The following is a 15,000-nucleotide window of genomic DNA, read 5'->3' as shown; positions in this document are numbered from 1 at the left end:
CCTCTCTCTCCCATCAGGGTTGGGGTCACATCCCCCTCTCTCTCCCATCAGGGTTGGGGTCACATCCCCTTCTCTCTCCCATCAGGGTTAGGGTCACATCCCCCTCTCTCTCCCATCAGGGTTGGGGTCACATCCCCCTCTCTCTCCCATCAGGGTTAGGGTCACATCCCCCTCTCACATCCCCCTCTCTCTCCCATCAGGGTTGGGGTCACATCCCCCTCTCTCTCCCATCAGGGTTGGGGTCACATCCCCCTCTCTCTCCCATCAGGGTTAGGGTCACATCCCCCTCTCTCCCATCAGGGTTAGGGTCACATCCCCCTCTCTCTCCCATCAGGGTTGGGGTCACATCCCCCTCTCTCTCCCATCAGGGTTGGGGTCACATCCCCTTCTCTCTCCCATCAGGGTTAGGGTCACATCCCCCTCTCTCTCCCATCAGGGTTGGGGTCACATCCCCCTCTCTCTCCCATCAGGGTTAGGGTCACATCCCCCTCTCACATCCCCCTCTCTCTCCCATCAGGGTTAGGGTCACATCCCCCTCTCACATCCCCCTCTCTCTCCCATCAGGGTTGGGGTCACATCCCCCTCTCTCTCCCATCAGGGTTGGGGTCACATCCCCCTCTCTCTCCCATCAGGGTTAGGGTCACATCCCCCTCTCACATCCCCCTCTCTCTCCCATCAGGGTTAGGGTCACATCCCCCTCTCTCTCCCATCAGGGTTAGGGTCACATCCCCCTCTCTCCCATCAGGGTTAGGGTCACATCCCCCTCTCTCTCCCATCAGGGTTAGGGTCACATCCCCCTCTCTCTCCCATCAGGGTTAGGGTCACATCCCCTTCTCTCTCCCATCAGGGTTAGGGTCACATCCCCCTCTCTCTCCCATCAGGGTTAGGGTCACATCCCCCTCTCTCTCCCATCAGGGTTGGGGTCACATCCCCCTCTCTCTCCCATCAGGGTTAGGGTCACATCCCCCTCTCTCCCATCAGGGTTAGGGTCACATCCCCCTCTCTCTCCCATCAGGGTTAGGGTCACATCCCCCTCTCTCTCCCATCAGGGTTGGGGTCACATCCCCTTCTCTCTCCCATCAGGGTTAGGGTCACATCCCCCTCTCTCTCCCATCAGGGTTAGGGTCACATCCCCCTCTCTCTCCCATCAGGGTTAGGGTCACACCCCCCCCTCTCTCTCCCATCAGGGTTAGGGTCACATCCCCCTCTCTCTCCCATCAGGGTTGGGGTCACATCCCCCTCTCTCTCCCATCAGGGTTAGGGTCACATCCCCCTCTCTCTCCCATCAGGGTTGGGGTCACATCCCCCTCTCTCTCCCATCAGGGTTAGGGTCACATCCCCCTCTCTCCCATCAGGGTTGGGGTCACATCCCCCTCTCTCTCCCATCAGGGTTAGGGTCACATCCCCCTCTCACATCCCCCTCTCTCTCCCATCAGGGTTGGGGTCACATCCCCCTCTCTCTCCCATCAGGGTTAGGGTCACATCCCCCTCTCTCCCATCAGGGTTAGGGTCACATCCCCCTCTCTCTCCCATCAGGGTTGGGGTCACATCCCCCTCTCTCTCCCATCAGGGTTAGGGTCACATCCCCCTCTCACATCCCCCTCTCTCTCCCATCAGGGTTGGGGTCACATCCCCCTCTCTCTCCCATCAGGGTTGGGGTCACATCCCCCTCTCTCTCCCATCAGGGTTGGGGTCACATCCCCCTCTCTCTCCCATCAGGGTTAGGGTCACATCCCCCTCTCTCCCATCAGGGTTAGGGTCACATCCCCCTCTCTCTCCCATCAGGGTTGGGGTCACATCCCCCTCTCTCTCCCATCAGGGTTGGGGTCACATCCCCTTCTCTCTCCCATCAGGGTTAGGGTCACATCCCCCTCTCTCTCCCATCAGGGTTGGGGTCACATCCCCCTCTCTCTCCCATCAGGGTTAGGGTCACATCCCCCTCTCACATCCCCCTCTCTCTCCCATCAGGGTTGGGGTCACATCCCCCTCTCTCTCCCATCAGGGTTGGGGTCACATCCCCCTCTCTCTCCCATCAGGGTTAGGGTCACATCCCCCTCTCTCCCATCAGGGTTAGGGTCACATCCCCCTCTCTCTCCCATCAGGGTTGGGGTCACATCCCCCTCTCTCTCCCATCAGGGTTGGGGTCACATCCCCTTCTCTCTCCCATCAGGGTTAGGGTCACATCCCCCTCTCTCTCCCATCAGGGTTGGGGTCACATCCCCCTCTCTCTCCCATCAGGGTTAGGGTCACATCCCCCTCTCACATCCCCCTCTCTCTCCCATCAGGGTTAGGGTCACATCCCCCTCTCACATCCCCCTCTCTCTCCCATCAGGGTTGGGGTCACATCCCCCTCTCTCTCCCATCAGGGTTGGGGTCACATCCCCCTCTCTCTCCCATCAGGGTTAGGGTCACATCCCCCTCTCACATCCCCCTCTCTCTCCCATCAGGGTTAGGGTCACATCCCCCTCTCTCTCCCATCAGGGTTAGGGTCACATCCCCCTCTCTCCCATCAGGGTTAGGGTCACATCCCCCTCTCTCTCCCATCAGGGTTAGGGTCACATCCCCCTCTCTCTCCCATCAGGGTTGGGGTCACATCCCCTTCTCTCTCCCATCAGGGTTAGGGTCACATCCCCCTCTCTCTCCCATCAGGGTTAGGGTCACATCCCCCTCTCTCTCCCATCAGGGTTGGGGTCACATCCCCTTCTCTCTCCCATCAGGGTTAGGGTCACATCCCCCTCTCTCTCCCATCAGGGTTGGGGTCACATCCCCCTCTCTCTCCCATCAGGGTTAGGGTCACATCCCCCTCTCACATCCCCCTCTCTCTCCCATCAGGGTTAGGGTCACATCCCCCTCTCTCTCCCATCAGGGTTAGGGTCACATCCCCCTCTCTCCCATCAGGGTTAGGGTCACATCCCCTTCTCTCTCCCATCAGGGTTAGGGTCACATCCCCCTCTCTCTCCCATCAGGGTTAGGGTCACATCCCCCCCTCTCTCCCATCATTCCTGTCAACTGTCAAATAAAGGAAATCTTTAAAAAAAGATCAGATTTATAATCCATCCATCTCTAAATGTCCAGAACTCAGAGGATGTAAGTTTAAATGCAGCAGGTCGTTATCAGCAGTGGTCACATGACGTTTGGTCACATGATGTTTGGTCACATGATGTTTGGTCACATGACGTTTGGTCACATGACGTTTGGTCACATGACGGGTTTGTGTTTCAGTACGTCGCCGTGGTCGTCACCTTCCAGCTGTTCAGGACCTCGATCACAGTCCGAGAGCAGCCGGACGTTCCCGAGATCCTCAAGATCCAGATGATCGACCTCAGCACCAAAATCTCCCAGAGACCCGGAGCTCAGGCCATCAGGTGAGCGTCCCGTCCCCCGAGGCTCGCGGGTTCGGTCCCCGCCGTCCCCCGAGGCTCGCGGGTTCGGTCCCCGCCGTCCCCCGAAGCTCGCGGGTTCGGTCCCCGCCGTCCCCCGAGGCTCGCGGGTTCGGTCCCCGCCGTCCCCCGAGGCTCGCGGGTTCGGTCCCCGCCGTCCCCCGAAGCTCGCGGGTTCGGTCCCCGAGGCTCGCGGGTTCGGTCCCCGCCGTCCCCCGAGGCTCGCGGGTTCGGTCCCCGAGGCTCGCGGGTTCGGTCCCCGAGGCTCGCGGGTTCGGGCCCCGAGGCTCGCGGGTTCGGTCCCCGCTAACATGAAGGGGTGAGTTTGATGAAGGGGGGGGTTTGATGTAACGGTCTGTGCGGTCCTGCAGGGTGGAGGCGGCGCTGGAGCACTGGTTCGTGACGGGGTTGCAGCAGCAGGGGGTGGTGCCCTCGCTCATCGCCTCCGTGGGAGACTCCGCCTCCTCGCTGCTCAGCGTGGTGTTCGAGGTCAACCCCCAAGAGACCGCCGCAGACCAGCTGCTGAGAGTCAGCTCCCAGCCCGTCGAGATCGTCTACGACGCGGTAAACATCTGTTCAGTCCAGACCCCCACAGTCCAGACCCCCACAGTCCAGACCCCCACAGTCCTGACCCCCACAGTCCAGACCCCCACAGTCCGGATCCTGGTGGTGCAGTAAACCAGATGTGTTCTTGTGCTCCAGGTGACGGTGAACAGCGTGATGGACTTCTTTAGGACGGGTAAGGGTGTAGACCTGGAGGTTCTAACGTCGGCCACGCTGTCCAAGCTGGAGGAGATCAAAGAGAAGACCGCCACAGGTGAGTCTGAACCGCCCCGGATCCAGAACTCCGTTAGAACCTCGCTACCCCAACAGTAGGTCTCTGACGGTTCTGCTCTCTGTAGGACTGTCTCACGTCATCGAGACCAGGAAGGTTCTGGACTTACGGATCCACCTGAAGCCGTCCTACCTGCTGCTGCCGAAGTCCGGTTTCTATAGCGACACGTCGGACCTCGTCATCGTGGACTTCGGCAGCTTACAGGTGAGTAGCCCCCCCCCCCCCAATCTGCGTTAGTTAGAACGTGTTGATTAGAACGTGTTAATGAGAACGTTAATGAGAACGTTAACTAGAACGTGTTAATGAGAACGTGTTCATTAGAACGTGTTAATTAGAACGTGTTAACTAGAACGTGTTAATGAGAACGTGTGTTAACTAGAACGTGTTAACTAGAACGTGTTAACTAGAACGTTAACTAGAACGTTAACTAGAACGTGTTAACTAGAACGTTAACTAGAACGTTAACTAGAACGTGTTAACTAGAACGTGTTAATTAGAACGTGTTAATTAGAACGTGTTAACTAGAACGTGTTAATGAGAACGTTAACTAGAACGTGTTAACTAGAACGTGTTAACTAGAACGTGTTAACTAGAACGTGTTCATTAGAACGTGTTAATTAGAACGTGTTCATTAGAACGTGTTCATTAGAACGTGTTAATGAGAACGTTAACTAGAACGTGTTAATGAGAACGTTAACTAGAACGTGTTAACTAGAACGTGTTAACTAGAACGTTAACTAGAACGTTTGGTTCCAGCTGAACAGCGTGGAGCAGAGCAGTGTCGGTTCCGCGGCCTCGTTCTCGTCTCTGGAGGAGATCATGGACCGAGCGTACGAACGTTACACCGTCGAGCTCCGAAGAGTCCAGCTGCTCTACAGCAAGTCAGGTACTACACACTACTACACAACTACACAACTACTACACACAACTACACAACTACACAACTACTACACACTGCTACACACTGCTACACACTACTACACACTACTACACAACTACACACTACTACACACTACTACACACTGCTCTACAGCAAGTCAGGTACTACACACTACTACACAACTACACAACTACACAACTACTACACAACTACACACTGCTCTACAGCAAGTCAGGTAATACACACTAATACACAAATACACAACTACTACACACTACTACACAACTACACACTGCTCTACAGCAAGTCAGGTAATACACACTAATACACAAATACACAACTACTACACACTACTACACAACTACACACTGCTCTACAGCAAGTCAGGTACTACACACTACTACACAACTACACAACTACTACACACTACTACACAACTACACAACTACACACTACTACACACTACTACACAACTACACAACTACACACTACTACACACTGCTCTACAGCAAGTCAGGTACTACACACTACTACACAACTACACAACTACACACTACTACACACTGCTCTACAGCAAGTCAGGTACTACACACTACTACACAACTACACAACTACACACTACTACACACTACTACACAACTACACAACTACACACTACTACACACTGCTCTACAGCAAGTCAGGTACTACACACTACTACACAACTACACAACTACACAACTACACACTACTACACACTGCTCTACAGCAAGTCAGGTACTACACACTACTACACAACTACACACTACTACACACTACTACACAACTACACAACTACACAACTACTACACACTACTACACACTACTACACACAACTACACACTGCTCTACAGCAAGTCAGGTAATACACACTACTACACAACTACACAACTACTACACACTACTACACACTACTACACACTGCTACACACTACTACACACTGCTCTACAGCAAGTCAGGTACTACACACTACTACACAACTACACAACTACACAACTACACACTACTACACACTGCTCTACAGCAAGTCAGGTACTACACACTACTACACAACTACACAACTACACAACTACACAACTACTACACACTGCTACACAACTACACAACTACTACACTACTACTACACAACTACTACACACTGCTCTACAGCAAGTCAGGTACTACACACTACTACACAACTACACAACTACACAACTACACAACTACTACACACTACTACACACAACTACACAACTACACAACTACACAACTACACACTACTACACACTACTACACAACTACACAACTACACAACTACACACTACTACACACTACTACACAACTACACAACTACACAACTACACACTACTACACACTACTACACAACTACACAACTACTACACACTACTACACACTACTACACACTACTACACACTACTACACAACTACTACACAACTACTACACACTACTACACAACTACACAACTACACAACTACACACTACTACACACTGCTCTACAGCAAGTCAGGTACTACACACTACTACACAACTACACAACTACACAACTACACACTACTACACACTGCTCTACAGCAAGTCAGGTACTACACACAACTACACACTACTACACACTACTACACACTACTACACACTACTACACACTACTACACACTACTACACAACTACACACTACTACACACTGCTACACACTACTACACAACTACTATACACTGCTACACAACTACACAACTACACACTACTACACACTGCTCTACAGCAAGTCAGGTACTACACACTACTACACAACTACACAACTACACAACTACTACACAACTACACAACTACTACACACTGCTACACAACTACACAACTACTACACAACTACACTACTACACACTACTACACACTGCTCTACAGCAAGTCAGGTAATACACACTACTACACAACTACACAACTACACACTACTACACACTGCTCTACAGCAAGTCAGGTACTACACACTACTACACAACTACACAACTACTACACACTACTACACAACTACACAACTACTACACACTACTACACACTACTACACACTACTACACACTGCTCTACAGCAAGTCAGGTAATACACACTACTACACAACTACACAACTACACACTACTACACAACTACACACTACTACACACTACTACACAACTACACACTGCTCTACAGCAAGTCAGGTAATACACACTACTACAAAACTACACAACTACACAACTACTACACACTGCTACACACTACTACACACTGCTACACACTACTACACACTACTACACACTACTACACACTGCTACACAACTACTACACACTGCTCTACAGCAAGTCAGGTAATACACACTAATGCACCCGCACACTACTACACACTGCTACACAACGGAGTTATTGATCAGGGTTAACGTATTTAACGTGTTTAACGTATTTAACGTGTTTAACGTATTTAACGTGTTTAACGTGTTTAACGTATTTAACGTGTTTAACGTATTTAACGTATTTAACGTGTTTAAAGTGTTTAACGTGTTTAACGTATTTAACGTGTTTAAAGTGTTTAACGTGTTTAACGTATTTAACGTGTTTAACGTATTTAACGTATTTAACGTGTTTAACGTATTTAACGTGTTTAACGTGTTTAACGTATTTAACGTGTTTAACGTGTTTAACGTATTTAACGTATTTAACGTATTTAACGTGTTTAATGTATTTAACGTATTTAACGTATTTAACGTATGTCTTGCAGGTGAGTCGTGGCGAGCTGCTCGGCTTCAGGCCTCGTCGGTCCAACACATCCTCCAACCGATGGACTTCACCGTCCAGCTCGCTAAATGTATGGTGGAGAAGGACGCCCGCATGCCCAGGTATGGAGCTCACCTGTCCTCTCTACAGGTGACTCACCTGTCCTCTCTACAGGTGACTCACCTGTCCTCTCTACAGGTGACTCACCTGTCCTCTCTACAGGTGACTCACCTGTAGAGAGGACAGGTGACTCACCTCTCTACAGGTGACTCACCTGTCCTCTCACCTGTCCTCTCACCTGTGGACACCTGTCCTCTCTACAGGTGACTCACCTCTCTACAGGTGACTCACCTGTGGACACATGTCCTCTCTACAGGTGACTCACATGTCCTCTGTACAGGTGACTCACCTGTGGACACCTGTCCTCTCTACAGGTGAGTCACCTGTGGACACATGTCCTCTGTACAGGTGACTCATACCTGAGTATTAAACTGTGTTCTTCAGGTTTAAGGTCTCAGGTGAGCTGCCGCTGCTTCATGTGAAGATCTCAGACCAGAAGATCCAGAACATGTTGGAGCTGGTGGACAGCATCCCGCTGCCGCTCATAGGCTCCGCCCCCTCCACCCCCACAGAGAAGGTGTGCTTACTGAATATCAAATACCTGTCCAAAGTACCTGTACCTGTATACCAAGTACCTGTACCTGTATACCAAGTACCTGTACCTGTATACCAAGTACCTGTATACCAAGTACCTGTACCTGTCCAGAGTACCTGAGGGGGGTTGAATAGAAGTTTAGAATGATGTGGAAAAGTTTAGGATCGAAACAGGACGAAGTCTGGAGACTCGTAGGAGAGTTTGATAGACAGTGAGACAGGAAGTTACATAAATATACATATATATATATAAATACAGAGTAAACAGTATTATAACTCAGGGTCAGGGGTTAGGGGTCAGGGGTTAGGGGTCAGGCGTTAGGGATCAGGCGTTAGGGGTCAGGGTCAGGGTCTGGGTCAGGGGTCTGGGTTAGGGTCAGGGGTCTGGGGTCTGGGTCTGGCTCAGGGGTCAGGGGTCAGGGGTCTGGGTCAGGGTCAGGGGTCAGGGTCTGGGTTAGGGTCAGGGGTCAGGGGTCAGGGGTCAGGGGTCAGGGTCTGGGTAAACCCTGTCAGCTCATATTCAGTTTCCTGCTGCAGGTTCCGTCGTTGGTGGAGATGAGACCCAAAGTCCTCAGCCTCCCCCCCCCTCTGCTGGACGCCATGGAAACAGGTAGAGAGCTGAGCCCAGTACACGTTCCTCTGGTGGTTCCGCGGTGGTTCCTCTGGTGGTTCCATGGTGGTTCCTCTGGTGGTTCCGTGGTGGTTCCGTGGTGGTTCCGTGGTGGTTCCTCTGGTGGTTCCATGGTGGTTCCTCTGGTGGTTCCTCTGGTGGTTCCATGGTGGTTCCTCTGGTGGTTCCGTGGTGGTTCCGTGGTGGTTCCGTGGTGGTTCCGTGTTGATGAATCTTGTTAATTTATTTCAGACTCAGACGAAGACGCCAGCGAGAGGTCTGAAGACCCGGCGCGCTCGGCTCCGGAGGAACTCACAGACCTGCACTTCAAGTTTGAAGTCAAAGAGGTTTGAAGCTTTTCGGTTCTGAACATGAATGAAATATAATCCTCAGGAGCTCGGACTCAGCGGAGAACGTTCTGTGTTCAGGTTCTGCTGGAGCTGACCCGGCAGGCGGACCAGGAGAAGACGGTTCTGTCCTTCAGCGTCTGTCAGCTCGGAACCGAAGGGAACAAACGGAGCTTCGACCTGAACGTCGCCTCGTACCTGCACACGGTCCGCCTGGACTACTGCGATGTTCCAGGTAATCACACGTTCCACCTGTTCCACCTGGACTACTGCGACGTTCCAGGTAATCACACGTTCCACCTGTTCCACCTGGACTACTGCGACGTTCCAGGTAATCACACGTTCCACCTGTTCCACCTGGACTACTGCGACGTTCCAGGTAATCACACGTTCTACCTGGACTACTGCGACGTTCCAGGTAATCACACGTTCCGCCTGCGACGTTCCAGGTAATCACACGTTCCGCCTGCGACGTTCCAGGTAATCACCCGTTCCACCTGTTCCGCCTGGACTACTGCGACGTTCCAGGTAATCACACGTTCCACCTGTTCCGCCTGGACTACTGCGACGTTCCAGGTAATCACACGTTCCACCTGTTCCGCCTGGACTACTGCGACGTTCCAGGTAATCACACGTTCCACCTGTTCCGCCTGGACTACTGCGACGTTCCAGGTAATCACACGTTCTACCTGGACTACTGCGACGTTCCAGGTAATCACACGTTCCGCCTGCGACGTTCCAGGTAATCACACGTTCCGCCTGCGACGTTCCAGGTAATCACCCGTTCCGCCTGGACTACTGCGACGTTCCAGGTAATCACACGTTCCGCCTGGACTACTGCGACGTTCCAGGTAATCACACGTTCTGCCTGCGACGTTCCAGGTAATCACACGTTCCACCTCGACTACTGCGACGTTCCAGTTAATCACACGGTCCGCCTGCGACGTTCCAGGTAATCACACGTTCCGCCTGGACTACTGCGACGTTCCAGGTAATCACACGTTCCGCCTGGACTACTGCGACGTTCCAGGTAATCACACGTTCCACCTGGACTACTGCGACGTTCCAGGTAATCACACGTTCCGCCTGCGACGTTCCAGGTAATCACACATTTCGCCTGCGACGTTCCAGTTAATCACACGTTCCACCTGGACTACTGCGACGTTCCAGGTAATCACACGTTCCACCTGGACTACTGCGACGTTCCAGGTAATCACACGTTCCGCCTGGACTACTGCGACGTTCCAGGTAATCACACGTTCCGCCTGGACTACTGCGACGTTCCAGGTAATCACACGTTCTGCCTGCGACGTTCCAGTTAATCACACGTTCCGCCTGCGACGTTCCAGGTAATCACACGTTCCGCCTGCGACGTTCCAGGTAATCACACGTTCCGCCTGCGAAGTTCCAGGTAATCACACGTTCCGCCTGGACTACTGCGACGTTCCAGGTAATCACACGTTCCGCCTGGACTACTGCGACGTTCCAGGTAATCACACGTTCCACCTGCGACGTTCCAGGTAATCACACGTTCCACCTGTTCCACCTGGACTACTGCGACGTTCCACGTAATCACACGTTCCACCTGGACTACTGCGACGTTCCAGGTAATCACACGTTCCACCTGGACTACTGCGACGTTCCAGGTAATCACACGTTCCACCTGCGACGTTCCAGGTAATCACACGTTCTGCCTGCGACGTTCCAGGTAATCACACGTTCCACCTGGACTACTGCGACGTTCCAGGTAATCACACGTTCCACCTGTTCCGCCTGGACTACTGCGACGTTCCAGGTAATCACACGTTCCGCCTGGACTACTGCGACGTTCCAGGTAATCACACGTTCTACCTGCGACGTTCCAGGTAATCACACGTTCTACCTGCGACGTTCCAGGTAATCACACGTTCCGCCTGCGACGTTCCAGGTAATCACACGTTCTGCCTGCGACGTTCCAGGTAATCACACGTTCCACCTGGACTACTGCGACGTTCCAGGTAATCACACGTTCCGCCTGGACTACTGCGACGTTCCAGGTAATCACACGTTCCGCCTGTTCCGCCTGGACTACTGCGACGTTCCAGATAACCCTAACCCTTATTAAAATAAAGAACCTTTAGTTTAATAAATAAAGAACCTTTAATAGACATAGAACCTTTACTAAAGAACCTTAATATTAAATGGAACCCTGTCTGTGTTTCAGACGGAAAGACCCTCCAGCTGATCAGATCCTCAGACCAGCACAGATCCAGTCTGCTGAAGGTGGACTACATCAAGGTAAGACCAGGACCCACATAGAACCAGGACCCACATAGAACCAGGACCCAGATAGACCAGGACCCAGATAGACCAGGACCCAGATAGACCAGGACCCAGATAGACCAGGACCCACATAGACCAGGACCCAGATAGAAACAGGACCCAGATAGAACCAGGACCCACATAGAACCAGAGTCCTGATTATAACCTGTTGTGGTCTTGCAGGCGGACCCTGGAGGACCCGGTTTCCAGACGCTGTTCAACAACACGGAGCAAACCCTGAAGGTGGGTCCATGTAGACCTGATCGATCCAGACCTGATAGATCCAGACCTGATGTTCTCAGATGTTCTCAGATGTTCTCATATGTTCTCAGGTGTTCTCAGATGTTCTCAGATGTTCTCAGGTGTTCTCAGGTGTTCTCATGTGTTCTCATGTGTTCTTAGATGTTCTCAGGTGTTCTCAGGTGTTCTCAGATGTTCTCAGGTGTTCTTAGATGTTCTCAGGTGTTCTCAGGTGTTCTCAGGTGTTCTCAGGTGTTCTTAGATGTTCTCAGATGTTCTCATATGTTCTCAGGTGTTCTCATGTGTTCTTAGATGTTCTCAGATGTTCTCAGGTGTTTTCAGATGTTCTCAGGTGTTCTCAGATGTTCTCATATGTTCTCAGGTGTTCTCATGTGTTCTTAGATGTTCTCAGATGTTCTCAGGTGTTCTTAGATGTTCTCAGGTGTTCTCAGGTGTTCTTAGATGTTCTCATGTGTTCTCAGGTGTTCTCAGATGTTCTCAGGTGTTCTTAGATGTTCTCAGGTGTTCTCATGTGTTCTCAGGTGTTCTCAGGTGTTCTCAGGTGTTCTTAGATGTTCTCAGGTGTTCTCATGTGTTCTCAGGTGTTCTCAGATGTTCTCAGGTGTTCTTAGGTGTTCTTAGATGTTCTCAGATGTTCTCAGGTGTTCTTAGGTGTTCTTAGATGTTCTCAGATGTTCTCAGGTGTTCTCAGGTGTTCTCAGATGATCTCAGGTGTTCTCAGGTGTTCTTAGATGTTTTCAGGTGTTCTCAGGTGTTCTTGGGTGTTCTCAGATGTTCTCAGGTGTTCTTAGGTGTTCTTAGATGTTCTCAGGTGTTCTTAGATGTTTTCAGGTGTTCTCAGGTGTTCTCAGGTGTTCTCAGATGTTCTCAGGTGTTCTCATGTGTTCTCAGGTGTTCTCAGATGTTCTCAGGTGTTCTCAGATGTTCTCAGGTGTTCTTAGGTGTTCTTAGATGTTCTCAGATGTTCTCAGGTGTTTTCAGATGTTCTCAGGTGTTCTTAGGTGTTCTTAGATGTTCTCAGGTGTTTTCAGATGTTCTCAGATGTTCTCAGGTGTTCTCAGATGTTCTCAGGTGTTCTTAGGTGTTCTCAGATGTTCTCAGATGTTCTCAGATGATCTCAGGTGTTCTTAGATGTTCTCAGGTGTTCTCAGGTGTTCTCAGGTGTTCTTAGATGTTCTCAGATGTTCTCAGATGATCTCAGGTGTTCTTAGATGTTCTCAGGTGTTCTCAGGTGTTCTCAGGTGTTCTTAGATGTTCTCAGGTGTTTTCAGATGTTCTCAGATGTTCTCAGGTGTTCTCAGATGTTCTCAGATGTTCTCAGATGTTCTCAGGTGTTCTCAGATGTTCTCAGATGATCTCAGGTGTTCTTAGATGTTCTCAGGTGTTCTCATATGTTCTCAGGTGTTTTCAGATGTTCTCAGATGTTCTCAGGTGTTCTCAGGTGTTCTTAGATGTTCTCAGATGTTCTCAGATGTTCTCAGGTGTTCTCAGATGTTCTCAGGTGTTCTCAGGTGTTCTCAGGTGTTCTTAGATGTTCTCAGATGTTCTCAGATGTTCTCAGATGTTCTCAGGTGTTCTCAGATGTTCTCAGATGATCTCAGGTGTTCTTAGATGTTCTCAGGTGTTCTCATATGTTCTCAGGTGTTTTCAGATGTTTTCAGATGTTCTCAGGTGTTCTCAGGTGTTCTTAGATGTTCTCAGATGTTCTCAGATGTTCTCAGGTGTTCTCAGGTGTTCTTAGATGTTCTCAGATGTTCTCAGATGTTCTCAGGTGCTCTCAGATGTTCTCAGATGTTCTCAGGTGTTCTCAGGTGTTCTCAGATGATCTCAGGTGTTCTCAGGTGTTCTTAGATGTTCTCAGGTGTTCTCAGATGTTCTCAGGTGCTCTCAGATGTTCTCAGATGTTCTCAGGTGTTCTCAGGTGTTCTCAGATGTTCTCAGATGTTCTCAGATGTTCTCAGGTGTTCTCAGATGTTCTCAGGTGTTATCAGATGTTCTCAGGTGTTCTCAGGTGTTACAGTTCTTGACCTGCTGGTTCTAGGTGGAGTTCTCCTCTCTCGACTTCCTTCTTCATACTAAAGCTCTTCTGTCGACCATCAACTACCTGAACAGCATCGTTCCGCCGCAGCTCAGCGCCGCTCGAGAACCGGACTCCAAGCGGCAGGTGGAGAAGGCGGGGCAAAGCAGGACAGGTGAGTCCAGAGGAGGCGGGGCAAAGCGGGACAGGTGAGTCCAGCTGTCAATCACAGGTGAGTCAGTGTGACAGGAAGTCTCACCTGTCTGCTTCCTCCTCAGCATCTAAAGACGCTGCGGACGGCGGCGTGTTCAGCTTCAAGCTCTTCGCCATGTTGGGCTGTTTCCACGTGGAGGTGTGTGACGACCGCCGCAGCATCGCTGACATCAGAGTGACAGGTATGATGTCATCACCCTAACCCATCACCTGTATGATGTCATCACCCTAACCCGTCACCTGTATGATGTCATTAAACCCTAACCCGTCACCTGTATGATGTCATCACCCTAACCCGTCACCTGTATGATGTCATCACCCTAACCCGTCACCTGTATGATGTCATTAAACCCTAACCCGTCACCTGTATGATGTCATCACCCTAACCCGTCACCTGTATGATGTCATCACCCTAACCCGTCACCTGTATGATGTCATCACCCTAACCCGTCACCTATATGATGTCATCACCCTAACCCATCACCTGTATGATGTCATCACCCTAACCCGCCACCTGTATGATGTCATAGGGATCGATGCCTCGGTGACGGTCCAGGTGAAGCAGACCGAGGTCTTCGCTCGGCTCAGAGACATCGTGGTCACCGATGTGAACCCCAAAACCATCCACAAGAAGGTCTGTCTGAAGACCAGGACCAGGACTGACCGGGATCAGGACTGACCGGGATCAGGACTGACCAGGACTGACCGGGATCAGGACTGACCAGGACTGACCGGGACTGACCAG

General features: G+C 51.0%; 1 protein-coding gene across 1 annotated transcript in view; it reads left to right on the top strand.

The window, feature by feature from the left end:
* Window positions 1-15,000, top strand: part of LOC128373978 (intermembrane lipid transfer protein VPS13C-like) — a 100,835-nt gene that overhangs the window by 27,539 nt on the left and 58,296 nt on the right. The window contains exons 19-33 of the mRNA XM_053334220.1: window positions 3,223-3,365; window positions 3,752-3,944; window positions 4,083-4,197; window positions 4,283-4,419; window positions 4,972-5,101; window positions 7,857-7,974; window positions 8,357-8,489; window positions 9,044-9,116; window positions 9,369-9,463; window positions 9,545-9,698; window positions 11,667-11,740; window positions 11,948-12,007; window positions 14,067-14,217; window positions 14,321-14,437; window positions 14,786-14,889. Coding sequence (XP_053190195.1) covers window positions 3,223-3,365; window positions 3,752-3,944; window positions 4,083-4,197; window positions 4,283-4,419; window positions 4,972-5,101; window positions 7,857-7,974; window positions 8,357-8,489; window positions 9,044-9,116; window positions 9,369-9,463; window positions 9,545-9,698; window positions 11,667-11,740; window positions 11,948-12,007; window positions 14,067-14,217; window positions 14,321-14,437; window positions 14,786-14,889 — 1,797 coding nt within the window. The remainder of the gene's footprint in view (window positions 1-3,222; window positions 3,366-3,751; window positions 3,945-4,082; window positions 4,198-4,282; window positions 4,420-4,971; window positions 5,102-7,856; window positions 7,975-8,356; window positions 8,490-9,043; window positions 9,117-9,368; window positions 9,464-9,544; window positions 9,699-11,666; window positions 11,741-11,947; window positions 12,008-14,066; window positions 14,218-14,320; window positions 14,438-14,785; window positions 14,890-15,000) is intronic.

Source organism: Scomber japonicus, chromosome 1 (genome assembly GCF_027409825.1).
Source record: "Scomber japonicus isolate fScoJap1 chromosome 1, fScoJap1.pri, whole genome shotgun sequence".
Lineage (NCBI taxonomy): Eukaryota > Metazoa > Chordata > Actinopteri > Scombriformes > Scombridae > Scomber > Scomber japonicus.
Note: the sequence above shows the minus strand (reverse complement) of the source record. Positions and strands in the feature narration are given on the sequence as shown.